Source organism: Dromiciops gliroides, chromosome 1 (genome assembly GCF_019393635.1).
Source record: "Dromiciops gliroides isolate mDroGli1 chromosome 1, mDroGli1.pri, whole genome shotgun sequence".
Classification (NCBI taxonomy): Eukaryota; Metazoa; Chordata; class Mammalia; order Microbiotheria; family Microbiotheriidae; genus Dromiciops; species Dromiciops gliroides.
The window spans coordinates 320,816,809-320,843,265 of NC_057861.1; the positions used below are offsets into that span (position 1 = coordinate 320,816,809).

A 26,457-nucleotide genomic window follows, 5' to 3' on the forward strand; every position below is an offset into this window, starting at 1 on the left:
CTCTTAGTTTACTCTCAGTTTATCCTCTGTGGGTGTGGGTGTACACATCCATACAACACACCCACACAGGATAAATTGAGAGCATATACATATGTATACATATATACACACATATACACATATATGAAAATTTGTACATAGTAGTTTGTATGTTGTCTCTCCCCATGAACTTGAGAGCAGAGATTTTGCTTTTGTATTCTCAGTGTTGACCATAATACATACTAGACTCTTAATAAATGCTTATTGATTAACTGACATAGTGTTTCCTTCCAGTAGAATATAAGTAAAGTCGTTGAGGTCAGGGACTTTTTTTTTCTTTGTGGCTCTCCAGTTCCTGTTACAATTGCTGGCACACAGTGGATAATTACTTTTTAAAAAAATAATTATAGTATGCAGTGTTCAGTAGGCACCTCAGGTTGCTGCAAAGCAGTGATCAAAGTTGAGCTTCAGAGAAGGTGTTTACCATGGAAGTGGTAGGATCTAGAAAGGATGGGGAGGACTGCAGCTGAAGAAGGAAGGGCAGGGAAGGCATTGTAGGCCCAGGGAATCACATGTTCAAAGAATTGGGTCTTTTTCTTTTCTTTTTTTTTTGGTGAGGCAGTTGGGGTTAAGTGACTTGCCCAGGGTCACACAGCTAGTAAGTGTTAAGTGTCTGAGGCTGGATTTGAATTCAGGTCCTCCTGACTCCAGGGCCAGTGCTCTATCCACTGTGCCACCTAGCTGTCCCCAAAGAATTGGTTTTGCTGAAAGCACACTGCCTATTTAAGCCATAGCTGTGCTCACTAAATGTCTATTGATCAATTGACTGATATAAACAAAAGTTTGGAGGAATGAGAAGTGATTTTTTAAAAAAAGGAGCCACTAATTTTGGGGGGGTGCTGTATACTGGATGGCTGATTTTTTTTTCTTTTTGCAATTGTCCCCCAAACCCCAAAGACTACCATCTTGGTGTATCCAAAACTGGAATACATTGAGAACTCACTTTTTGCCTATCTGACTAGGTGATGGAATTGTGGCATCTAACAGACAACCTGAAAAATAGCATACATCACCAGCTTTAGATCACATGACTTGGTATTTTCAACAGACCCGATGATAAAATGGATGGTGGATAAAATCAAACTCCTTTGCGTTTGATATAAACCAGTCTAGAGACGTTCCAAAAGAGCTTACAGTACTCATTCTAACACAACAGGAAACTCCAGATAAAGGCATACTTACCACAGCCATCATATGTGCAATTGCTATGGTCAGGTAAGCAGTAAACAGAGCTACAAAGGAAATAAAAGAAGTCTTGGTAAGCAGTTATTATTTAAGGAAAGCACAGTTGCTTTCCAAAAACCCAAACTGCAATCAGAATTAGCTTTCTTTCTTTGGGTTCCCTTCTTTTCACTTATATGCCTTTTTTGGTTTTTAATAGAATTTTACTTCTAGAAAGTAATGAAGAAATCATCTACTCTACTTTTCTTATCTTTTCCAAATAATGAAATTTAGGCCTAGAGAAACTGGGTGACTTTTCCATATCCTTTGTTCCCATTCTGTCCCTGTTTCCACTGATAAGTCCTACAATGTTGTTTTTCAGTTGTTTCAGTCATGTCCCACTCTTTGTGACCCCATTTGGGGTTTTCTTGGTAAAGATACTGGAGTGGTTTGCCATTTTCTTTCTCCAGCTTATATTGCAGATGAGGAAACTGAGGCAAATAGGGTGAAGTGACTTGCCCAGGGTCACACAGTGTCAGAGGCTGGATCTGAACTCAGGTCTTCCTTACTTCAGACCCAGAGGCAAAGAAGTGGTCCAGGCAAAATGTTCTAGCAATATTTGAGGAAGGAGAAATCACCTTCAGCTGAAGGTATCAGCTAAGGTTTTGTGGAGAAGGTAATACCTGAGCTAAGCCTTGAAGGAAGAGAAATATCTTGATGCTCAGAGATGAGGTGGGGGAGGGTGTTCAATGCACAAGGGCAGCCTGAATAGATACATGGGATCAATTATTATTTCATCATTATCTCATTCTTTTTCATTTCTATTTTTCCTAGTTGTAGTCTATAATGATTACTACCATAATACATGCATATAATTTATAAATGAGTAAATATACATATGGTCAGCTAGGTGACACAGTGAACAGAGTCACTGGAGTCAGGAAAATCTGAGTTCAAATCCAACCTCAGATACTTACTAGCTGTGTGACCTTGGGCAAGCCACTTAACCTTGTTTGCCTCAGTTTCCTCATATGTAAAATGAACTGGAGAAGGAAATGGCAAACTACTCCAGTGTCTTTGCCAAGAAAATTCCAAATAGGGTAATGAAGAGTTGGTTATGACTAAAATGACTGAACAACAAATGTAAAATATTAGAAGTATATGTTCAAAAATGTTTACTCATTGGGGTAAATGATCAAGAAAATTCAAAAACCACCAATCTAGTCTAACCCTATAACTCCTTTTCCCCCCAGTAACTCTCTTTTTTTGTGGGGCAATGAGGGTTAAGTGACTTGCTTAGGGTCATATAGCTAGTAAGTGTCAGGTGTCTGAGGTCAGATTTGAACTCAGGTCCTCTTGAATTCAGGGCCAGTGCTTTATCCACTGTGCCACCTAGCTGCCCCCTCCCTATAACTCTTAATATTACAGGCAAGAAAACTAAGACCTAGAAAGAATAAATAATTTGACTGATTTTACATAGGTAAGAAGTAACAGATTTGGGATTTGAATTCCGTTCTTCTGCCTTTAAATCTTCACTGTGGTCACATCCCACCCCCCTCCTCCCCCAACCAAATCAAACTACATAGCACTTCTGGGATTTGAAAACAAGGTCTCTTTTTGCCAGATTGTTAAAGCCACCATGTGAAAGGATTAGACTTGTTTTACTTGGCTTCAGAGGGCAGAGCTAGGAATAATGGGGGATGGAAGATATTGGCTTGATGTAAGGAAAAACCTTTTCGCCAAAAGTGAGAAATAGGCTGCCTCAGGAGGTAATGGTTTCTCCATTGGTCAGTGACCAAGAGGAGGATGGATGACCCTTGTTTTAGGGATGCTCTAGAAGGGGATTCTGCTTAGGCACAGGTTAGATTTGATGGTCTCTGAGCTCTCTTGTAACTTTGAGATTCTGGGACTCTGTGATGACTCTAATCTCTAAAATAGGGATAATGCTAACAGACTTCAGAGAGCAACAGTGAAGATCAAATAACATAGTATAGAAAAAGTAACACTGGATTCAAATCCCAAAGTCTGTTACTTGATACCTATGGGAAAAGAGATGCTTTCTCAATAATCGGATTATTTAATCTTTCTGATTCTCAATTTTCTTACCTGTAAAATTAGGCAGTTGGTGGCTAGGTGGCCTCAGACACTTACTAGCTGTGTGACCTTGGGCAAGTCACTTAACCCTGTTTGCCTCAGTTTCCTCACCTGTAGTATAAGCTAGAGAAGGGAAATGGCAAACCACTCCAGTATCCTTGCCAAGAAAACCCCAAATTGGATCATTAAGAGTCAGACATGACTGAAAAGACTGAACAACAACAACAAAAATTGGGGGATTAGATCAATAGTCTCTGAGCACTTTGTAACCCTAAAGTGCAACAAGAAACTGTACTTGAAGATTCAGCTCACTGATCAGCAGCAACAGTCCATTTTTCTTTTCTTTCTTTTTTTTTTGTGGGGCAATGGGGGTTAAGTGACTTGCCCAGGGTCACACAGCTAGTTAGTATCAAGTGTCTGAGGTCAGATTTGAACTCGGGTACTCCTGAATCCAAGGTCGGTGCTTAATCCACTGTGCCACCTAGCTGAGCCCCAGAAACAGTCCATTTTTACTGAAGTTGGAAACAGCTACCCAGAGGACAAGTGGACAGTTTCAGGGTGAGGCAGACAATGTAGATTCTTGTAGCTGAAGGCCTTGGCCACTTGGCCATACCTCCTGCCACTACTGATCTCTGAATGTATTCATCAACTATTCTCCCTTTTTAGAATTTTAGGAAATGATTTTAGGTGCCTTGGCCAGGAAATTAGGGGCAGGGTCTCAGTCCCTGTTATTAATATTATTGTAGAAATTAGTCTTTCTTTCCACTGCTGACATACGGTTTGAAATATGGCTATTGAGGACGCAAGAATTCTCTTGTCTCTGCATTGCCTCATGTCCCCTTCATACCACTGTTCTAGAATCAAAGAATCACCAGTCAAGCAGACAAGGGGCTTCTAAGGGCCATCACACATGCTTCACAGATGAAGAGACTTGAGGCCCAGGGAAGTTAAGTGATTTGTCCAAGGTCATACTGTTAGTGCTAGAAGTAGAATCGTAATCCAGGTCCTTCATTTCAAGAGCCAGTGCCCCTTTCATTGTGCCACAAAGCACCTGTTAAAGTTTCCACAAAATTCAATTTTAGAGCCTTGTCTGTGCCAGGCCAATTATTGAAATGGCTTGAGGAATTTGTTCCTCTCAGACTTCTACTGAGGAGCTGTTATTCTTCAGCTTTAAGTCAGAAACCTTCTTTGTCTGAGGGAATCAATCTAGCTTGACTGTCATCTACATTTACCAGACCTCACTCGAGTGAACCTGCCTAGAAATGTTGTGCTCCTGAATTTCTGAATCTTCTAGCTGTTGGGCTTGTATTCTCCTATTGAGGGATCTGAGCAAAAAGGTTAGGATTCTAGTCCTGACACAGGAGGCCACTTTTACCGATAAGCAAAAATTCGATAGCTACCTTGCTCATGGAGCCTTGCCAAATAGCTTATGTGCATATAGATTTACAATGTACTTTCCTCAAATCTTATCAGCCTTCAGGATAGCAGTGCCCCATAGACCAACAGACCCACTTCCAGCCATCATCGAAGGGAGAAATCATGGTGAACATGAGGCCTACCTTCCTTATCACTACCAACAGCACCTGTTGACCAACTGCCACTAATAGGCAGAGAGGCCCAGGAGCCCAGATGGTGGTCCCCAGACCACCATTTCCATTTTCAGCCCATCCCTCATAACCATCATCCAGGGAAACAACTTCTGTGGGAAAAGGACTAGCCATGCATGCCCACTGTCAACCAAATGTTACTCTCAGGGCAGGCACGCCAGCCTAGTTGGAGCAGCAAGACTTTCGAGGGAGATCCAGAAGGCAGTGTGTGACAAATAAGTCAACCACTACCTCCTCAGACCCTAATGGAGAAAGCCTGGAACCCAGAAACCAAGAGCTCTGGTTATAGTGACATTAAAGAAAGACATTGTAATGAAAGGCATTAACATCTGCTTGGCTGGTGCTCCTTAAGAACAATAAGGTTTTTTTTCATCTGTCTCACAGCTGAAATCTTCCATAGGTGTCATCTCCCCTTATCTGTCTTTTCTATTTGTATCTCCAGTGCTTAACACAAAGTAAATGCTTAATGAATGTGTTTTTCACTTGTTTTTCAGCTGTGTCCAACTCTTAGAGACCCCATTTGGGGTTTTCTTGGCAAAGATACTGGAGTAGTTTGCCATTTCCTTCTCCAACTCATTTTACAGGTGAGGAAACCGAGGCAAACAGGGTTAAGTGACTTGCCCAGAGTCACACAGCTAGTAAGTACCTGAGTTCACATTAGAACTCAGGTCTTCCTGACTCTGTCTGACACTATCTACTACACCACCTAGCTGCCAAAATAAATGTATTATTCATTCATTATTTCATTCATCCATTCAACGTAGTCCAAATATCATTATCCACATTTTGTGGATGAGGAAATTGAAGTTAGGTGCCTTATTTGAATATACACAGTTAGTTCATGACAGAGCTGCAACGTGAGTCCTAGTCTTCTGACTCCAATGCTTTTCCCCAGTACACTAAGTTGTTTGGATATTTCAGCTCATATTGGTCCTTCCTATTTCTAGGCTCCTCTAGCAGTGTTTTCCAAGTCAGTTTAGACCATAGTACACTTCAGGGCTTCTTGAAGATCAGCTAGTCCTGGGGCAGAGAGATGGCACAGGGGATAGAGCACTGGCCCTGGAATCAGGAGAACCTGAGTTAAAATCCAGCCTCAGACACTTACTAGCTATATGACCCTGGGCAACCCTGTTTGCCTCAGTTTCCTCATCTGTAAAATGAGCTGGAGAAGGAAATGGCAAAAACATTCCAGTACCTCTGCCAAGAAAACTCCAAATGGGGTCACCAAGAGTTAAACACGACTGAAAACAACTGGAGAATAACAAGGACAACAAGAAAAGCCCCAAATGGCTGAAGCGACAGTTCTATGTCAGGGACCCTTTAGAGCTTTCCAGAACTTCTGCTGTTCATGGACATTGTCTCTTCCAACAGGCTATGATGGGCAAGGATCACTCTAATTCAAGCAAATGAAAATCACCACTGTGATAACCTGGCCAATAAAAGATGCCATGTATTTTTCCCATTTTGCACTGATAACACAATAAAAATTAATAACTTAATTATGCCAGATCGCATTTAAAAGTCGACTTGGAGCAGACAGCACTTGGGGGCTTTTATCTAAGTTGTACCAAGTGACCTTACCCGATAAAGGAAAGGAATAATTCTCTGCTAAGTCTTGGTTATTTATCTACTTGCTCAACTTGAAATGGCAAGTCATTTTGATATCACTGTGAAATGGGCACCGTGAAACTGGATGCAACATTTTACTTGCCAAGAATGTGCTTTACCTCAAAGCCCTGTGTAAACAAGCTTTGTTATACCTCCCACCTGTGACATGGCAACACCTTAAAACTGTCCCTCCTGGTGAGAGCATTCTTTATTCTTGACCTTTGAAGGGTTGCTAAGGGTTTCCTCACATCTAGGCTGGCACACTCTCTCCCCTCCAAAAAGTGTCTCTCTTCTCCTTCAGGACTTATGTATATCTCCCTCCTCCCAGAGCTCTTCCCTGACTGATGCTGATGAACATAGTTCTCCTTATTCTATATCTTACTTGAAATTAATAATCAGAAGGTCATCAACATTATTTTTTCTTTCTTTCTTTTTTCTTTCCTTTCCTTTCCTTTTCTTTCTTTCTTTCTTTTTTTTTTCGGTGAGGCAATTGGGGTTAAGTGACTTGCCCAGGGTCACACAGCTAGTGTCAAATGTCGGAGGTCAGATTTGAACTCAGGTCCTCCTGAATCCAGGGCTGGTGCTCTATCCACTGCACCACCTAGCTGCTCGTCAACATTACTTCTAATGTTATATACTTTGCAGAATCTTGTATGAGTTTAACTCTTACAGGGGAGATACCTTGTTGAAGGTGAATCTTTGAAGTGACACTCTACAGGATCAAAGGCTATTTCTGTAGCCAATGAACCAATCAATACCATAGGATATGATATTCTCTCCACCTTTTATCAATTGTGTGACTGTAAAAATATGGCTTGCTTTGGAATGCTATTTGTGAATTGTGTGATTGTTCCCTTCCCATAACTTAAGGATGTCCCTGATATATGTGTGTGTGTGTGTGTGTGTGTATACATACATACATACATATATATATACATATATATATATTACACACACAATATAAATGTACATTATTCTTAAAAAGATTTTATAGAGATGGGAAAATTGGCATATGGATCAGTGGTTACTGATTTTTTTTCTTGGTGTCTTTTTTGGGGAACCAATTACATCTGAGATTTTCCAAAGCATTTGGTATCTTCCCTTCTTTCAAGTATCTTGAGAATCAGTGTCTAAGAGTCTTCACATTTGTGTCACGTTGAGCACAGCTCTTGCCTGTGTCTATTTGGTCCCATTTAGCTGTTTTTACCAACTTTGTTTTCTTTAATGCCATTTTTATATACAAGATATTTGCTGTTTTACAGGTAGTTGATTTTTTTCTCCTAATTTAATCCTGTAGTGCCTTCAGAATAGTCTGGCTTAATTGTGTTTCATTCCACATGTGGCACAGTGGAAAGGGCACTGGTTCTGGAATCGAAGGACCTGGTTTCATATCCTACCTGATATTTACTAGCCATGTGACCTTGAGCAAATCACAAGTCCTGTAGGCCTCATTTTCCTTATCTGTAAAATGAGGGGCACTGGACTAGATGATTTCTAAGGTCCCTTCTAAGTTCTCTACTGCTTTTTTCAGTTTTATATAGTGATACCATGCACCATCTTCCATAATTTTCTTCTATGCAATTTTGCACCTGAAGTTATACTTGAAATTGGTGTTGACCCAGGATACTGGGTATTTTTTGGTTGGCAAGATCATGCATTTCTTGGTTAAAGTAGTTTCCAGGTCATTTTGGGTATTTTGGCAATGACTTCTATGTTAAAATAAGTCAGTTTCCTTTTTAGTGATGCTATTCGGTGCTTTCTATGTTCAGTGCCTCCTGGCTCCTTTTTTTTGTTTTTTGTTTTTTTGGCAGGGCAATGAGGGTTAAGTGACTTGCCCAGGGCCACACAGCTAGTAAGTGTCAAGTGTCTGAGGGTAGATTTGAACTCAGGTCTTCCTGAACCCAGGGCCGGTGCTTTACCCATTGCGCCACCTAGCTGCCCTTCCACTAACTCTTTTATTTGCCTCCCTATGGAAAGCCTATGAGCTGTCCTTCCATTTGGCTGCAACTTCTTTTTTTCAGATTCATTTATAGTGAGGACTTTAAGATTGGTGTAATTCAGTTCCTTTAGTAGTATGTCAATTTGCTCATCCCAGGATGAAGAGCTCGCATTTAGAATGTCAACACTGATGTTTATGTTGATAGACAGGATATAAGTCTGCTATTCTTTTCATATTCTTCCCTTTTCACCAGTCTGCCATCATCAGTGAGAAGTAGTAGGGGATGGGCTGCCCAGGAGTGAGGAAAGCTATTATGGATTTTCCTTTGTTTTATGGATTCTTATGACTAAAGAGATCAGCTAGGTGGCACAGTGCATAGAGTGCTGGACCTGGAGTCAGGAAGACTCATTTTCCTGAGTTCAAATCTGGCCTCAGACATTTACTACTTGGGTGATCCTGGGCAAGTCATTGAACCCTGTTTGGTCCAGTTTCCTCATTTGTAAAAAGAGCTGGAAAAAAGGAGGGGGGACAGCTAGGTGGCACAGTGGATAGAGCATCAGCCCTGGAGTCAGGAGGACTTGAGTTCAAATCTGACCTCAGATACTTAACACTAACTAGCTGTGTGACCCTGGGCAAGTCACTTAACCCCAACTGCCTCACCAAAAGAAAAAAAAAAGAGCTGGAGAAGGAAATGAAGAAGCATTCCAGTATCTTTGCCAAGAAAACCCCAAATGGGGTCATGAAGAGTCAGACACCACTGAAACAACTGAACATCAATGACTAAAGAATTCCTCACCCAATGACCTGGTTCCTGGTGATGAGCTTCTTGGTACTTAGTCTATCTCATTTCTGAGGACCAACCTACCTATCATTGAGACCATTCTCTAAGCCTTTGTAGCATAGTAGGATGTTCTAGAGTTTGTGCTCCATTTTTAGAGACCTTCAAGACCTCAGGGTCACCTCCAGGCCATGATGAGGCAAAGAGATAAGTCAGCTTTTAAAAACCACTTCATGGATGTGAGAACTATAGGAAAAATAGTTGGCTTTTTAGACCCTCAGTTAATGTTCTAATGTCCTGGAGCCATAGTTGGCCTGGTGCTACATGGAAGGAGGCATTGTGCTGTAGCAGTAAGAACACTAGCAGAGAAATCAGGAGATACAAGTTCTAGTCCCAGCTGGACCACTAAGGAGCAATGTGACCTTGATACCTTGAGCAATGGACTTCTTTTTTCTGAACCTCACCCATAAATGAGTTAACAAGGTGCCCCTTATCTCTAACATGCTTTTGATTAGACAATTAATGCATTCCCCAAAGTTTGCAGCCTAAAATCAGCTAATGCACCTAATGGGGTGGGCTTAGTATTTTATTTGAAGGAATTTGCTAATGTTTTCTTTGGCTTGAAACGTTCTTCTGATGATAACAGTAATCTAGATCATTTTATGGCTGAGGAAACCGAGGTCCAGGAGGTTAAGAAACTTACCTAAGGTCACACAGATTCTTCATGTCAAGAGTACTAGACTAGGGCAGCCAGGTGGCACAGTGGATAAAGCATTGGCCCTGGATTCAGGAGGACCTGAGTTCAAATCTGGCCTCTGACATTTGACACTAACTGTGTGACCCTGGGCAAGTCACTTAACTCTTATTGGCCCGCAAAAAAAAAAAAAAAGTCAAGAGTACTAGACTATAGGACAACTTATATTCATTTTCCCCTGAGTAATAATAACAATAATTGCAGCTTACATTTTAATGGCACTTAGTACTTTTAAGTTGTTTCATCCTTATGATCTCTTATTATATTCAAAACAGCCTGGTGAGGTAGATGGGAGATAGATATGATTATTCCCATTTGACAGAGGAAGAAATTGAAGTCAGGTGACTTTCCCAACATATAAAGATCCTAAGCAGAAAGAGTCATATTCTTGACCCATTTGGGATGCTTTTGGTTTTATTTATTTAGCCCCTGCTGTTTAGGGAAAGAGAATCAATATTATCAGACTTTACCTGTCTTGATATTCCAGACTCCCTGCCCAACCCTCTGCCCTAAAACTCACTTATACCCTATCTTCTTCTGAATCTTTGTGAATTCTGTTTCCCTATCACCCCCCATCCCCCAATTCCCTTAGGGCAACTAAGACAGAGGTTGAATTTTTCTTAAGGACTTTGCCAGCTGCCAAGACAAAGTTGGTAGAACACATAAATTTACAGGATATAAACTTGTTGAGTCACAGAGTGTAGGAGGATCCTAGCCCTCATTGGTCAGTGCTGCTTCTTGAGCTAAAGAGCCCCATTTTTACCCCAATAATCTCTGGACCTTGCCCTGCTGTGTGGTCAGCTACCATACTACCTAAAGGGAAAGCTATATGTATATGTATATATACATATATGTATATGTACATTTAAATCTATATGTATATGTATACGTATATATCCTTGTGCACCTTTCATCCATCTTCCAGTTCCTTTTTGTTTCAAAGAGGGGGACCTTTCAAGTCCTTCCCTATTCATAAAGCAGGATCAGTCTGCCTTATACAGTATATCTTTTTTTTTTTTTTTTTTTGCGCGGGGCGATAGGGGTTAAGTGACTTGCCCAGGGTCACACAGCTAGTAAGTGTCAAGTGTCTGAGGCCGGATTTGAACTCAGGTCCTCCTGACTCCAGGGCCAGTGCTCTACCCACTACACCACCTAGCTGTTCCACCAACCCATAGTTATTAACCCAGCTCTGGTGCTTCATTGGATACATACCACAGGCAAGTGATAGGAGATGAGTCTGCCAAGTGAGAGCCATGAACATCCCTCCTATTGCGATACAGGCCAGAGAGCTGTTGAAACCCCATAATCCAAAGTAGATATTTTCAAAAGGAGCTGAAAGGGTCAGGCCTATCACACAAGAGAAGTGGCATCAGTGCACATTTAGATAAGGGAACCAGTATATTGAAAGGAGCTGGAATAGCAGATGCTTCATGAGAGTCCCACCCCTACCAGGGACAGTGGGAGTACCTGCTATTATCCCCACTGTGGATCCAATCGCTGCGTGAAAGCCCGAGAGTGGGGAGGAGAAGAGAATGGCAACCAGGAAAAGGCCACCAGTCCAAGGATTATCACAGCCGTAGATCTGACCAACTCCCACTGGGATGGCTTTGAGTAACTGTAAAATCACCCCCCCCCAAAAAAAAATACAGGTTACTATAAAGAGCCTCAAGTGAATATTGCTAATAGCTATAGATTTGGAACCAAGTCTCACAGGAAAGATGAGACAGAAGGAAGCATGCAAGATGGATTTCTGGTTTGACACTTTGGAACTGGTGTAAATTGGATTGGTGTGGGCACTCCTTCCAATGACTATAGTCACTATTCCTGGACAAGATAATTTCATGAACTGCTATGCTTGAGAAAATATAACTATTGCTAATGTTAATAATAATTCTCGTTATTACAGACCAAACTATTGCCCAGATATAATATTTTGGTTTTTTGTTTTGTTTTTAGTGAGGCAATTGGGGTTAAGTGACTTGCCCAGGGTCACACAGCTAGTAAGTGTCAAGGGTCTGAGGTCGGATTTGAACTCAGGTCCTCCTGAATCCAGGGCCGGTGCTCTATCCACTGTGCCACCTAGCTGCCCCAGATATGATGTTGACTCACAAAAACTCAAGAACAATATTTTTAACGTCGAGATGCCAAATGGTTATATTCTTCAAGCACCATGGAATAAAAAACTTTTAAATCAGAGAGACCTAGCAGAGGAGACCATATTCATGTGGGAAGAGAAGGAAGTACATATTGTCCCTGATGTCCTGTGTGCTACTGAGGATGCCTATGGTGAACCTACCAAGAATGAATTTCCAAACCTTCTATTTTTATTCAACTAAAAAATCCTGTGTCAATTAAACATTGAATAAAAAGATATAATAACAGCATAGCTTCTTGTTCCAAGACCATTTCTATTTGAATTCCAACAAAAAGAAGGGAAGATAACAGTAATAATAAATGTTGTTAAAGACTTGAACTTAGTCTAAAACTTCCATAAAATTAGAAGCAATTAAAAGTATATTGATTGGGGGCGGCTAGGTGGCGCAGTGGATAAAGCACCAGCCCTGAATTCAGGAGTACCTGAGTTCAAATCCGGTCTCAGATACTTGACACTTACTAGCTGTGTGACCCTGGGCAAGTCACTTTACCCCCCCTTGCCCCGCAAAAAAAAAAAAAAAAAAAGGATATTGATTTGGGGGCAGCTAGTTGGCACAGTGGATAAAGGACCGGCCCTGGATTCAGGAGGACTTGAGTTCAAATCCGGCCTCAGATACTTGACACTAGCTGTGTGACCCTGGACAAGTCACTTAACCCTCATTGCCCTGCAAAAAAAAAAAAGTATATGATTCACTAGGACCATCCTTACAGTTCTGTTACTGACTACAAATATTTGTCTAAAGTTTTGGGGGAAGCAAGGTGGTGCAGTGGATAGAGTAGCAGATGTGGGGTCAGATACTTAATAGCTCTGTGACCCTGGGGAAGTCACTTAATGCCTATTCGCCTCAGTTCCTTAAATGGGGATGTGCTGGAGAAGAACATGGCAAACCACTGTGGTATCTTTGCCAAGAAAACCCCAAATGGGGGTCACAAGGAGCTGGACACAACCGAACAACAAGCTCTTCTTTATGTCAGTCATCATTGGCAATCAGTACCTACTATTCTTAAAGACTCAACTATGTAGATATTTCCTGATTACATTTCCTACACAGGTCCAGGCTCAGTATTTTTTTCACAGAACAGGATTCCCAGGAAGGCCTAGGATCTGACTTCAGATAATAAAAGTTTATCCTTGACAATAGAACTATTGATGGAGACCAAGTGATTAATTTTCTCATGACTATTTCCCTGTTTGTCTTGGTTGTTAGGTGGTATACAAACACACCTTAAATTATTTCAAGATGATATATGTCTATGGGCTTCATTAAATCTTTGTGCACTTTTAAACTGTAATAACTTAAGTCTATAGCCATGACTGAAACAATTTTATGACATTTAAAAGAGAATTCATCTTAGGTGGAAGCAATCTCGTTACACAGCTAGCTATCTTACTATACAACTCATTACACAATCTCATTACACAATTTCATATACACAACTATACATTACACAACTGTACGTTACAGATTCATATTTCAGATTCCATGATTGGGGAAAAATGGTTACAGTCAAAAAGGAGGTGAAGCAGCTGTGTCCTGGCAAACAGGCCCAAGTCCAGCTATGGGAAGGAAACTGAAGTTATCTTCAAATGCCAGTGATGGAGAAGTACTACTCTGTGGTAGATAGAGCACAGGAATCTGAGCTGGGGAGACCTGGGTTTGGATCTCACTTGAGACACTTATTAGTTATGTGATGTTGGACAAAGTACTTAACATGTCTCAGCATCAGTATCCTCATCTGAAAGAATGGGTATGATAATAATTCTTCCCGGACCTTCCTCACAGTGTTATATAATGTACTTTAGCAACCTTAAGGACTATTCAGGGTGTTCCAAAAGTCTTAGTGCAGTTTTAAGTTAGAGTAGCTTAACTTACTTGAATAGGTCAGGATTGATTTATTCCAGTGTTACACATTATTCTTTCTTTCACTTTCCTAGTAATTTTGACTTTTGATTTAACTAGGAGTTCTTGTTGTTGTTCTTCCTTCATTTTCCAAGAGGACCAATGACATCACAGGGTGATGTCTTGACTTGCCTGTGAATTGGATTTAAGTGAGGCAGAGTTGCGCAAAGTTGTCAACCTCACTCTCTCTTCCAGAGTCATCCAAGTTCAGTGGCAAGACAAAAGTCAGGACAATCGGTGATGGTCTGGGATACAGCAGATAATCTTGGCACTTTAGATATCTGACCAAACTCTAAGCACTCCATAGCGTCTGCTTCAGCCGCCTTCATGGCCATTAGAACAAATTGTTTTCATCTTCCCATTCTGCCCAGGGGAAGTCTTCACATGCTTGGGGGTAGACATGTCCTAACTCAGTGATGGTTTTGAGGCTTCTAAGTTACCCTCAACCTGGTTTAGCCTGTCTGCTGAGATGGATTTACCAGGTTGTGCACAGTACACAGCTATAAGTTCTTGGAGCCACAGGTGAGTGTTGGGTGACAGGTGGACACCCAAGGTGGATGAGTAGCCCTGAAAAGTGCTCAGCAAGCCCTCACACCAGAGGTGCTAGTCCTCCCTGAACACCCCATACATCCCACTATGAGCTCTAATAAGATAGATTATATACAAATATCTGGTTCAGTAATGACTCTAAAGTTATTATTTCCTGTCACTTAAAATACCAATGAGATTATATTTAATTATTTTGTGATTTTTTTTTCATTGCTTCCCCCCTCCAGTGTCCCACAATTCTCTTGTCAAAGAAAGTATTCATGAATATGGGTGTAAGGTTTCTGTGTTGTTTAAAAGGCCTTTGGTCTTATTCCTTTTCCTGATCCAGTTTAATAATGTAATTCTCACCATCCTCACCTTTTTCTATTATTGCAGTGAAATCACCAAGCCTCAAACTATATGTTGATTTAATTTGGAGGTTCTTTTCAAGTTGTTCATAAAATCTACTTTGACAATTTGACTAATATGAAATATGTTTTACTTGATTGCACATATATAACATATCAAATTGCTTACTTTTTTAGGAAGGAGAGAGGGAAGAAAGGAAGGGAGAAAATTTGGAACTTACATTTAAAAAAATTAATATTAAAAATTATCTTTTAAAGCACTGGCCTTGGATTCAGGAGGACCTGAGTTCAAATTCAGCCTTAGACACTTGACACTTAACTAGCTGTGTGACCCTGGGCAAGTCACTTAACCCTCATTGCCCTGCCCCCCCAAATTATCTTTATATATAATTGGGAAAAAATAAAATACTATTAAAAATAAAAATCAAATCAAATCCATTGCCATCATTGTTGTTTCATAGGCTAAAATTAGTCTCAATTTTTTCCAAATTTACTTTAATGAGCACTGAAATATGAGATGAACAAATGAACTGTGAAATCGTTTCCTGTTGCCTTTCGGCACACAATAAAACTGACTTTCCTAATTCCTTTAATCTTCAAGGAGAGTCTACAAGACATTCTTCCCCTTAATATCTTAAAATCCTACTGTTAAAAGTTAGAAAGGATCTCAGAAGCCATTTAGTCCAACAGTTTCATTTTAGAGATGAGAGAACGGAAGCCCAGAGAGGTTGTGACTCGCCCAAGGTCATATAGGTTTTAGATGGTAGAACTGGGCTTCAAATTCAGGTAATTTAATTCCAAATCCAACACTCTTTCCACTGTCATTTTTCCTTCCTCTTCCTCTTCCTTTAGTGAGACTATAAAGACTGATAGGATTCAGTTCTTTCTAGTAGCACATGTACTTGTTGGTCACTGGAGAATGATCTCACAATCAAAAGTACAAAAGCCAAATTAGAATGTGCTGCTGGTTTAAAAGATATGTACTCCTTAGCATCCTTTGCTTCCCCCCTACTCCAGTCATTATGCCTCTCTAGTCACAGAAGTGGATGGGGGCTGCCCAGGACTGAGGGCTACTTGGTAATTTCCTTTCAAAGGTTGCTGGCTTCAGAGAAGTCATTACTGCATGGGCAGTCTCCTGGTGAAGAGCCTTTATGTACTTAACTAGGCTGATGGGGCAGCTAGGTGGCACAGTGGATAGAGCACCATCCCTGGATTTAGAAGGACCTGAGATCAAATCTGGCCTCAGACACTTGACACTAGCTGTGTGACCCTGGGCAAGTCACTTAACCCCAATTGCCTCACCAAAAAAACAAACAAACAAAAAACCCTAGGCTGATCCTCAGAAAGCTGACTCTATCTGTTGCCAAGACTGTATGGGACACCTTTCTGGTTGGGTAATAATAACAGTATTTATATGTGTGTTAAGGCTTACAAAGTGCTTTATATAAATTATTTCATTTGATCCTCATAATAACTCTGAGATAGTTACTATTATCCCCATTTTACAGACGAGGAAACTGAGGTTGAGAGTGACTTTATACAGAGTCTGAGGTAGTATTTGACCTTCCTGAGGTCAAATTCAGCACTCTAGGCCCTGGGCCACCTAGGGAACTAGAGTAGAAGATGACAGAGCTCAACCTTTGGGAACCCAGGGTCACTCCCATTGGTGTAGGAATTTGTGGAGGATTATTATCATTTCCCTCTTCATCACTGTTTCCATTGATGCAGGTGTGTTAGAGTATGGCTAGGTTGTGCAGTGGATAGAGCACCAGGCCTGAAGTCAGGAAGATCTGAATTCAAATCCAGCCTCAGACGCTTACTAGCTGTGTGACCCTGGGCAAGTCACTTAACTCTGTTTCCTTATCTGTACAATGAGCTGAAGAAGGAAATGGCAAACTCCCACAGCATCTCTGCCAGGAAAACCCCAAATGGGGTCATGAAAAGTTAGACACAACTGAACAACAGTGTATAGAATAGAGGTTAAGTGACTTGCTCAGCACTGCACAGCCAATGTGAGCCAGTTTTCCCTGCCTTCAAGGCCTGCTCTCTATCTACTATGCCATGCTGTCTCTCATTCTATCAGCCTCCTGCATCCACCCGGATTTCCTGCTTTCAGTGTCTCCTGCTCCAATCCATTCTTCACATAGCTGCAACAAAAATCTTCCTAGGGCACAGAACTGATCACCTCACCCCTGGCTCAAAAACCTTAGTGGTTTCTACAATACAAATTCTTCCTCTTGATAGTTTATAACCCTGGACAATTTGCCTCTAACCTGACTTCCTTTTCAGTCTTATTTCAAATGAATCTCCTCGGGGACAGCTAGGTGGCGCAGAGGATAGAGCACCGACCCTGGAGTCAAGAGGACCTGAGTTCAAATCCAGCCTCAGATGCTTGACACTTACTAGTTGTATGACCCTGGGCAAGTCACTTAACCCTAACTGCCTCACACCCCCCCCCCAAACCAAATGACTCCCCTTTCCATTATCCACATTCCATCCAAATAGCATTACTAGCTGTTTCCCAAACTTAACATTCTATTTCATTTTACTTCTCCTCCCTGCTTGGAATCTACCCCTCCTTTTTGTCTCTCAGTCCTCATCTTCAAAACTCCACCTGGATGTGGGTCCTATGAAACTCTTCTTAATTTACCCGAACCCCAACTACAGTGAGTGCTCACTCCCTCCTTAAACTGACTTTTATTGAGTTATCTGTGAACACATCTGAGAGGCTACTTGGAAGCAGGGATGATTCCAATTTGTCTTTGTATCCCCAGCACCTAACACAGTATCTGGCTCATAATAGATGCTTAATAAATGTCTCTTGATTTGAATTGAATATTAAAATCCCAATAAAATGGTATCAGGGTTTTTTTTTCCCCTTTGTATCCCTAGCATGTAATCATAGAGTTGTGAATATACTAAACACTGAATAAATGGTTGTTGGTATAAACAACCTATGGTTCTTTAACTACAACCAAAGTTATACAAGTTTCACTTATTTCATTACTTCAGGGATCTGCAATTTCATCCATGTGGGTATTCTTTCCAGTGATGATAATTGCAACCCCTCTGATTTTTTAGATAATTTTTTAGAGTTTTTATAGTTGAAAGATTTATCACTGTGAGGTAGATGTGGTGACGAGTCTCTGAACTTAGTCTAAACATAAGATCAGAGATTTAGAGTTGGAAGGAACCTGAGAAATTATTTAGTTCAACACCTTCATTTTACAAATGAGGAAACAGTCCCAGAGAAGCCTCAACTAAGGCTTGACCAAAGTCACATAGGTGCTAAGGGATAGAGATGGGATTTGAACCCAGCTCATCTGACTAAATCCAGTGTTCATTTCCAGATCTGGCCATATGAACTCACCTAACTCAACCACTTCCAGCTGCTTCCCATTGCCACTAGAATCAAATAAAAACTTCTTTCTTTAGCTTTTGTAAGATCTAGATGACCTGCCTCCAACCTATCTTTCCAGGCTCATTGGACATTATTCCCTTTCCCACACTCTTCAGTGCAGCAAAATCATCTTTCTCTTTGTTTAGCCCTCACAGACACCAACATCTCCAGTCTCTATGTCTTGGCACGACTATCTCCTATCCCTGGAATGCATTTCCTCCTTACCTCTGGTAGAGAGTTTCCTTTCTTTTAAGATATACATCATATACCATCTTCTCCCTGCAGACTTGCCCAATCCCTGCAGCTGTTAGTGCCCTACTTCCCAAATTACTTTATGTTGAATTGCTTTGCATTTGTATAATGCATATACATATATAACACATATTAATTTCATGTATATGCTACATATATTTTATAAGTATTTGCCTTCTCTCTCATTCATTTGAATGTAATCTTATTGTGAGCAGGGGCTGTTGCATTCTTTGTATTTGAATCCTCAGTGCTTAGCATGGTGCCTGGCACATAGTAGGCATTTAATAAATGCTAATTGACGGACTAATTTGTTGTACTATGTTGCCCCTCTAGATGACTGATACGCCATCAGGCTCATAATCTAAGCCCTTACAGGTTGGAAAGATGTCTGAGAGTTCCTGCTTCTGTTGGTTTGGCTTTCAATTGCTTAGGATTCCTTCTGTGCCACCATGAAGCAATGGAAAGCATTTTAAGGAACTTTAAAGGTAAAAAAAATGTAATTGGCCCAAGGACTTTATCAGGACATTGCATAATACAATTAGCAACATTAGCTATTATTAACCTGTAAAATGAGGAAGTTAGATTAGTCCAGAGGTTCTTGACCCAGGGTCTATGAACTTTAAAAAAATTCTGATAATTATGTTTCAATATAATTGGTTTCCTCTGTAATCCTATTTTTTAAAAAAATTCTTTAATTCATATAAGGACTGTGAGAAGAGGTCCATAGTTTTTTTTACCAGATTGCCAAAGGGGTCCATGAAACAAAGAGAAAGGTTAAGAACTACTGGTCTCTTGCTGTTCAGTCATTTTTCAGTTGTGCCTGACTCTTTTGAGGTTTTCTTTCTTTCTTTTTTTTTTAAGTGAGGCAATTGGGGTTAAGTGACTTGCCCAGGGTCACACAGCTAGTAAGTGTTAAGTGTCTGAGGCCGGATTTGAACTCAGGTCCTCCTGACTCCAGGGCCGGTGCTCTATCCACCGCGCCATCTAGCTGCCTCCTTTTGAGGTTTTCTTGGCAAAGATACTGGAGTGGTTTGCCATTTCCTTCTCCAGTTCATTTTACAGATGAGAAAACTGAGGCAAACAAGGTTAAGTGACTTGCCCAGGGTCACAAATTTAATAAGTGTCTGAGGTGGGATTTGAACTCGTGTACCAAGAGATTCCAGGGCTGGCAATCTATCCGCTGAGCCAACTATCAGCCTAGATGATTTCTAAAATCCCTTCTGGCTTTCATGCTCTTATCCTTTGCCTTACTAAAACATTAGCTAAGGTGGTCAGTCAGTGGGTGAAAGGATGCTGTTCTTATAATCTCATGGGTTTCTGAGAAATGCATAAAGACTGTCTGAGGGGGCAGCTAGGTTGCTCAGTGGATGAAGCACCGGCCCTGGAGTCAGGAGGACCTGAGCTCAAATCCAGCCTCAGACACTTGACACTTACTAGCTGTGTGACCCTGGGCAAGTCACTTAACCCCCATTACCCTGCAAAAAACAAACAAACAAACAAAAGATTGTATGGAAACTATTTACAAGGGTAGCTTACTTATTCACCAATGTATGCATTTTCTTGGCTTATTATGCATTGCAGAAAATCAACTTAAGAGACAGGGGCCACTAACATTTGATCTAATTGCCAGCATGGCTTAAAGTCACGTGCTATGAGACAGCAGTCTAACTGACTTTTTCTTTTCCCCTCCTCTCTCAGTAGTATCTAATTTGGTGATGTTACTTTGTGCCTGGAGACTCATCCCTATTGATGTCAAAGTGATTAGTTGGAAAATGAAAACTTCAGCCCCATATCTAGTTGTTTGGCAGAATTGTTTGTCTTTGAGCAGAATTTGCCTAAATTGACCCATTGTTGGGTAGAATCTGAACTGCTGTAAAAGTCTGCTCAGAGCTGGTGCTGGGGGAAAATTGGGAGGTTACAGTCATAATGATGACTCCTTACTGCTTTAGATAGAAACATTTATGGTTTACAAAGTGCTTAACATCTATCATCTCATTTGTGTCCTGCAAATAGCATTCCCTGGGGAATGCAGCATAGTATAGTACAACATAATTGGGTTGGAGATCAGGAGACCAGAACTGGGGAGGACTCTCCTACCATCTGGGTGAGTTTAGAGAAGGCATACATTTTCCAGACCCCAGTTTCCATATTTATAAAATAGAAAAATAATTTCTTTCCTCCCTTTCTTCCTTCTAAGTACCTTCACACCCTTCATCACCCCTTGACCTGTTTTCCATGGTGCAACACCCTACCCAGCATTGACCTTTCCTCACCTTCCCAATGAACCTTTCCTTCTCAGGACAAATTCTTGGTTCTTTCTTTTGGTTAACAATTGGCCAACGTGATAAACTCGTTCAAATGAATGTGTCAGGGGCAACTAGGTGGCTCAGTGGATAAAGCACCAGCCCTGGATTCAGGAGTACCTGAGTTCAAATCTGGCCTCAGACACTTACTAGCTGTGTGACCCTGGGCAAGTCATTTAACCCTCATTGCCTTGCCAAAAAAAAAAAAAAAGTACACTGTCAAATGAATGTGTTAATAGGAGAGGCCTAGAGTAGGTCTCCTCCTCATTCTCTTGGTGACCTTCCTCTTACTTCCCTCCTAAAAACATGCATGCATTTTCACAGGGACCTTCTGGAGACAATGACTCTAAGAGTGGGAAATGCAGAGCACATAGGAAGGCGAGAAGGGGACTGTCACATTAGGCCGAAGAAGTTATATTTTATGTGCAGGTAGTACCTGTTTAGGTGGTTGTTTCCCTTAAGGCTATATCTCCCATAGACTGTATTTATCTTGTAATATGTATGTATTTATGTGTGTGTTGTCTCCTCTACGATAATGTAAGCTCCCTGAGGAAAGGTATCATTTTTGCTCTTTCTTTGTATTATCAACCCTTAGCACAGGTCTCACACATATTCTACTTAACAAATGTGTGTTAATTGTTTGATTCTTATTCCATCCATCTGAAAGCCTGGTTCTGGATCCTTTGTCCAAGAGCTATTAGGAGTAATAGCTTTGTTTGGCGATTGCGAGCTATACTATGGGTTTGGTTCCAACTTAGGACAGCACCAATGTCTGTACAGTCCTAGCTGCGGAGCCAGGACCATTCCGAAGGCACTCTGAGATCATCCAGGGAAGCTTTCAAATATCTCTGGTGTCCTCTGGACCACTGACAAAGGGGAAAAACAATCACTCATAGACTAACTTATGTTGCTGGGTAATAGCAGCTATTTGGAGTGTATAGAGAGATGAATAGCTATCTGGGGCCTTCACCTGGAAATTCACCAAAGCACTTTTCATAGTCTTTTAAAACAAGCATATGGGTTAAAAGGGTCAAGTTTCCTCTCATTTCCTCTAATATCAAGTTCTCTCTGTTTTGCAGTTATCAAAATGACCTTAATTACATTTGCCAAATAAACATAAAAAACCAGAAGTGACATCTTTCAGTTCTACCTCCAACCCTTTTTCTTTTCTATTTCCCCCATTTTCTTTTTTTTTAATAACATTTTGGGGGGCAGGGCAATGAGGGTTAAGTGACTTGCCCAAGGTCACACAGCTTGTAAGTGACAAGTGTCTGAGGCCGGATTGGAACTCAGGTCCTCCTGAATCCAGGGCTGGTGCTTTATCTACTGCATCACCTAGCTGCCCCCTATTTCCCCTATTTTCAACCCCTAATATATACACATGGATGAAGTTAGATGGCACAGTGGACAGGGCCCTGGCCCTGGATTCAGGAAGATCTGAGTTCAAATTTGAACTCATATACTTACTAACTATATAACCTTGGCAAGTCAATTAAGCTGTTTGCCTCAATTTCCTTATTTGTAAAATGGGGATAATAATGTGACTTTTCCTCCCAGGGTTGTTGTGAGAATCAGATGAGATAATAATTGTAATGTGCTTAGCATAGTATCTGGCAAATAGTAAGCACTATGTAGTTTATTATTATTATTATTATTAATGATTATTATCATCGTTATTTTCCTTAGTGATCAGAAATGGAAAACTTGGATGTTGGCTCTACTACTTACTATCTGTGGAATCTTGGGTAAGCCACTTAATTGCTGTGGTCCTTGGTTTCTTCAATAATTAAATAAGAGGATTGGATTAAATCTATGATCCTATCATAAAATGAGCAAAAGTCAGGTTACAGTAATGGAAAAGGACAAGGAACCAGGACATCTGCTTTCTAGTTCTAGATCACCCATTTACTAGTCATATGACCATGGACAAGTCAGTACAATTCTCAGTCAGTTTCATTTTCGGTAAAAGGGAGGAAGGCAGCTGCATGGTATAGTAGAAGGAACACTGGTTTGGGAGCCTAAAGATCTGGGTGTGAATCCCTTCTCCACCTCTTAGAGCCTGAGTTGCTTTGGGCAGATCCCTTCCTCTCTCTCGGGGTCTTAATTTCCTCATCTACAAAATATGAAAGGTAGACTAGATGGTCTCCAAGTTCTATATCTGATGATCCCATGACTGGAAAATGAACAAAAGTCACTTTTATATGGTTCTTTAAGGTTTACAGAAAGCTTTATTCTCAACAATTCTTCCCCTTAACCCACCTCTCCCCCACTTTATATAGTGCCTACAGGTGAGAGTTGGGTGGACACTAAAGGTGGATGAGCAGCCCTGAAATGGACTTGGCAAGCCCCAGAGGTGCTAGTCCTCCCTGAACACCCAATCCTGGGCCATCACTAGTCATCTTGACTTTGTCTTGCCACTGGCCTTCAGTGACTCTGAAAGAGAGAGTGAGGTTGATAACTTTGGTTTTTGTTTGTTTTTTTCAGGGCAGTGAGGGTTAAGTGACTTGCCCACGGTCACACAGCTAGTAAGTGTTAAGTGTCTGAGGTCAGATTTGAACTCAGGTCCTCCTGAATCCAGGGCCAGTGCTTTATCCACTGTGCCACCTAGCTGCCCTGAGGTTGATGACTTTTGTGCAACTCTGTCTCACTTAAATCCAATTCACAGGCAAGTCAAGACATCACCTGTGATGTCATTGGTCCTCTTTGAAAACAAAGGATGAACAACAAACTATAACCCCTACTTATCTGCCAAGCACTATGCTAAGCACTATAAATACTATCTCATTTGATTCTTATAACAGCCCTGCAAAGTAGGTCTTATTATTCCAGTTGAGGAAACGAAACGGAGGCAGAGTTTAAATGACTTGCCCAAGATCATACCACTAGGAAGTGTCTCAGGTCAGATTTGATCTCAGGTCTTCCTGAGTCCCAGGGTCAGGCCTCAATGCACTGTGCCACCTACCTGCCTCCATGTATATTTGTTGGGGGTTGGAAATAGAGAAATAGAAGAGAAAAGGGTTGAAGTGGTCTATTCCCTGTGCCACCTAGCTGGCTATGATAGAGGTGGTGAAGGGGTCATCTCTAAGATTCCTTCCAGTTGCACAATTAATTTTTTACCTAGGATCAATGTTAATGACCTTCTTCAATCAATGTTCAAGCAATCCATAAAATACTTGCCTTTCCAGGCAGTTACTCTGAAGTATTATCTCTATTTTTGTTGTTGTTCAGATAGAGTTCCATTAAAAAAATTAGGATGTTTGCCTCGAGCCAGTAAACTCACCTCATAGTATCTAGAGCCCAATGGGCTTTACAAGAAGACTTTGTTTTGAACCTGATTTTCAAGAAATGTTGAAACAACATTTCTTAACAATGGCAATTCTGATGACTTTAAAACACTATTATAGGTGCCTTGGACACACAAGGGCTTTTATATCCATGCAACAGACCTCTCGCTATATTTTATATAAGGAGGAACTGTGAAAAGAGAATGTAACTCTTACCTCAGGGACATTGATGTGAGACCAGGTAACATTGGGAACAGACGTTACAGGTTCAAATAACTTGGTGGGAAAGAAAGGGTTGTAATGTCCAGTGGCTGCCAAGTACATTGTTAGTGCCATGTTGAAAGGCAGGGTGAAGACAGGGAGGTCCCATTTACAGAGCACTGAGCCCAATGCACTTGAAAAAATTGTACTGAAAAACAAACGAAAGCAAAATATCAGACCAGGAAGACCAACTCAAGAGCTAGAGTATAGGCAAACTTGACTTTATTTTATTAGGTAAACATGCTCATGCAAGGTTGTGTGTAAAATTAGCTTCATAAAGTTAGGATCCATATGAATGTATTAGGGGTGCTACACTGAAAATAATCTGTTGCACATTGAAAAATACTGCTGTAAAGAAAAGCATCTATTCTGTAATTTAATCTGTGTTACTAATTGGGATTTTCATATATTGAAGTTGCGTACAAAAAGGTAAACCTTTACTTTGAAAATGGGTTTCATGAAAGGTAGCATGGGGTAGTGGCTAAAGAGCTGGATTTAGCAACTGGAAACCCTTGGTTCAACCTCCCTCACCCATACCCCCCGCCCCCCAACAAGCTGTGTGACTCTGAGCAGGTCACCTAACCCCAGACAACTTTCTGAGAGTATAAATTATACAGAGCTCTCTATGAAAATAAAATCCCAAGATTTAGATCTTCTCTTCACACCACCTCCCTGCCAAAAAAGAAAGGGAAAAAATTTTTAAATTTGTTTTTTATCCTGCATTCTGGACTAGTTAGAGACTGTGGTCCATGTTCCCTTGAGTGATACTGATTTCTATATCCTCCATTGCATAGAAGAAAACCAAGAGGAGGCACCTTTGCATGCATACAGTGTAGAAGAGAGGGGATTAGTGATTAAGCTATTTTCTTGAAAATAGCTTGAAAAATTTTCTCACGAAAATATATTGAATTATTAGAAAATTTGGAACACAGCCTTGAGAATGTTAAACATCATGGAGATCTATGCTTTGAAGCACTTGCCATCATGAGGAATTTTTCAAGACTGGAAACCTCTATTTTAAAACCATAAGCATGAAGGAGAGAGGCAGCAAAGGAAGAGAGAAAGCTAGATTTGGAGCCAGGAGGACCTGGGTTCAAATCCCACTTCTGACACTTACTAGCTATGCAAATCTCTTAAATTCTCTGAGCCTTGGGCAGCTCCCTGGAACTTATTTGGATATAACCCCATTGGTTTGTGATTCTCACTATAAGCAAAATCACTTTGATGTTAGGATGAAGTAAGTCAACCTTGTCTAATTTTGGCACCAGACATGTATATTTTGCCATTTTCTCACTTGTTATTAGAATGGTATATATTCAATATACCTATATTAATATGGGATGCCATCAAAGAAGAATTTGAGGCTGTATATTTAGAGCATAAATTTGAATAACTCATTTCAACATAAATAGCAATTGAATTTGCTAATTTTTTTTAGCTTGTGACCTCAAATAAGCAGCAGCATTAAATGTTAGTTTTTTTTCAATTGTATGCATGTCCTTGATGTAAATGAAAAAGCATGTATTTCTAAAAACAGGTTGCACTCACCATGTCATGGACATGACAATCACAGGGAATAAAAGCCACCAGTAATAGTCTCCCTTGTTGCAGAAAACAGCCATGAGTATTCCCACCAGGGTGGCATTATAGCCATGAAGCCCAGCTGCTATTGCTGACCTGTAGGAAAGAAGCATTATACATGAAAGGCTGAAATGTGGAAGAAAGATTACACCTGTTCTGCTTGACCCCAGATGTGAGCAATGCATAAATACTAATGATCTAGGTTCCATGCAAGGACACTGTCCTACTGATTACAGCTCTCCTTTTGGGACAAGTTTGGTATGTAGAAAGAACCCTGATTTTGGAGTCAAAGGACTTGGGTTGACATTCTTGCTGTTCAGTTGTTTCAGTTGTGTACAATTCTTCATGAACCCATTTGGGGTTTTCTTGACAGAGGTACTGGAGTGGTTTGCCATTGCCTTCTCCAACTCATTTTACAGATGAGGAAACTGAGACAGATAGGGTC

General features: G+C 40.7%; 1 protein-coding gene across 6 annotated transcripts in view; it reads right to left on the minus strand.

Moving 5' to 3' along the window:
- Positions 1-26,457, minus strand: part of SLC14A1 (solute carrier family 14 member 1 (Kidd blood group)) — a 112,842-nt gene that overhangs the window by 4,600 nt on the left and 81,785 nt on the right. For all 6 annotated transcript variants that reach the window (XM_043978890.1, XM_043978891.1, XM_043978888.1 and 3 more), the window contains 5 exons: positions 25,980-26,108; positions 24,387-24,579; positions 11,448-11,595; positions 11,193-11,327; positions 1,222-1,271 (listed from right to left, as the gene is read on the minus strand). In XM_043978890.1, coding sequence (XP_043834825.1) covers positions 1,222-1,271; positions 11,193-11,327; positions 11,448-11,595; positions 24,387-24,579; positions 25,980-26,108 — 655 coding nt within the window. The remainder of the gene's footprint in view (positions 1-1,221; positions 1,272-11,192; positions 11,328-11,447; positions 11,596-24,386; positions 24,580-25,979; positions 26,109-26,457) is intronic.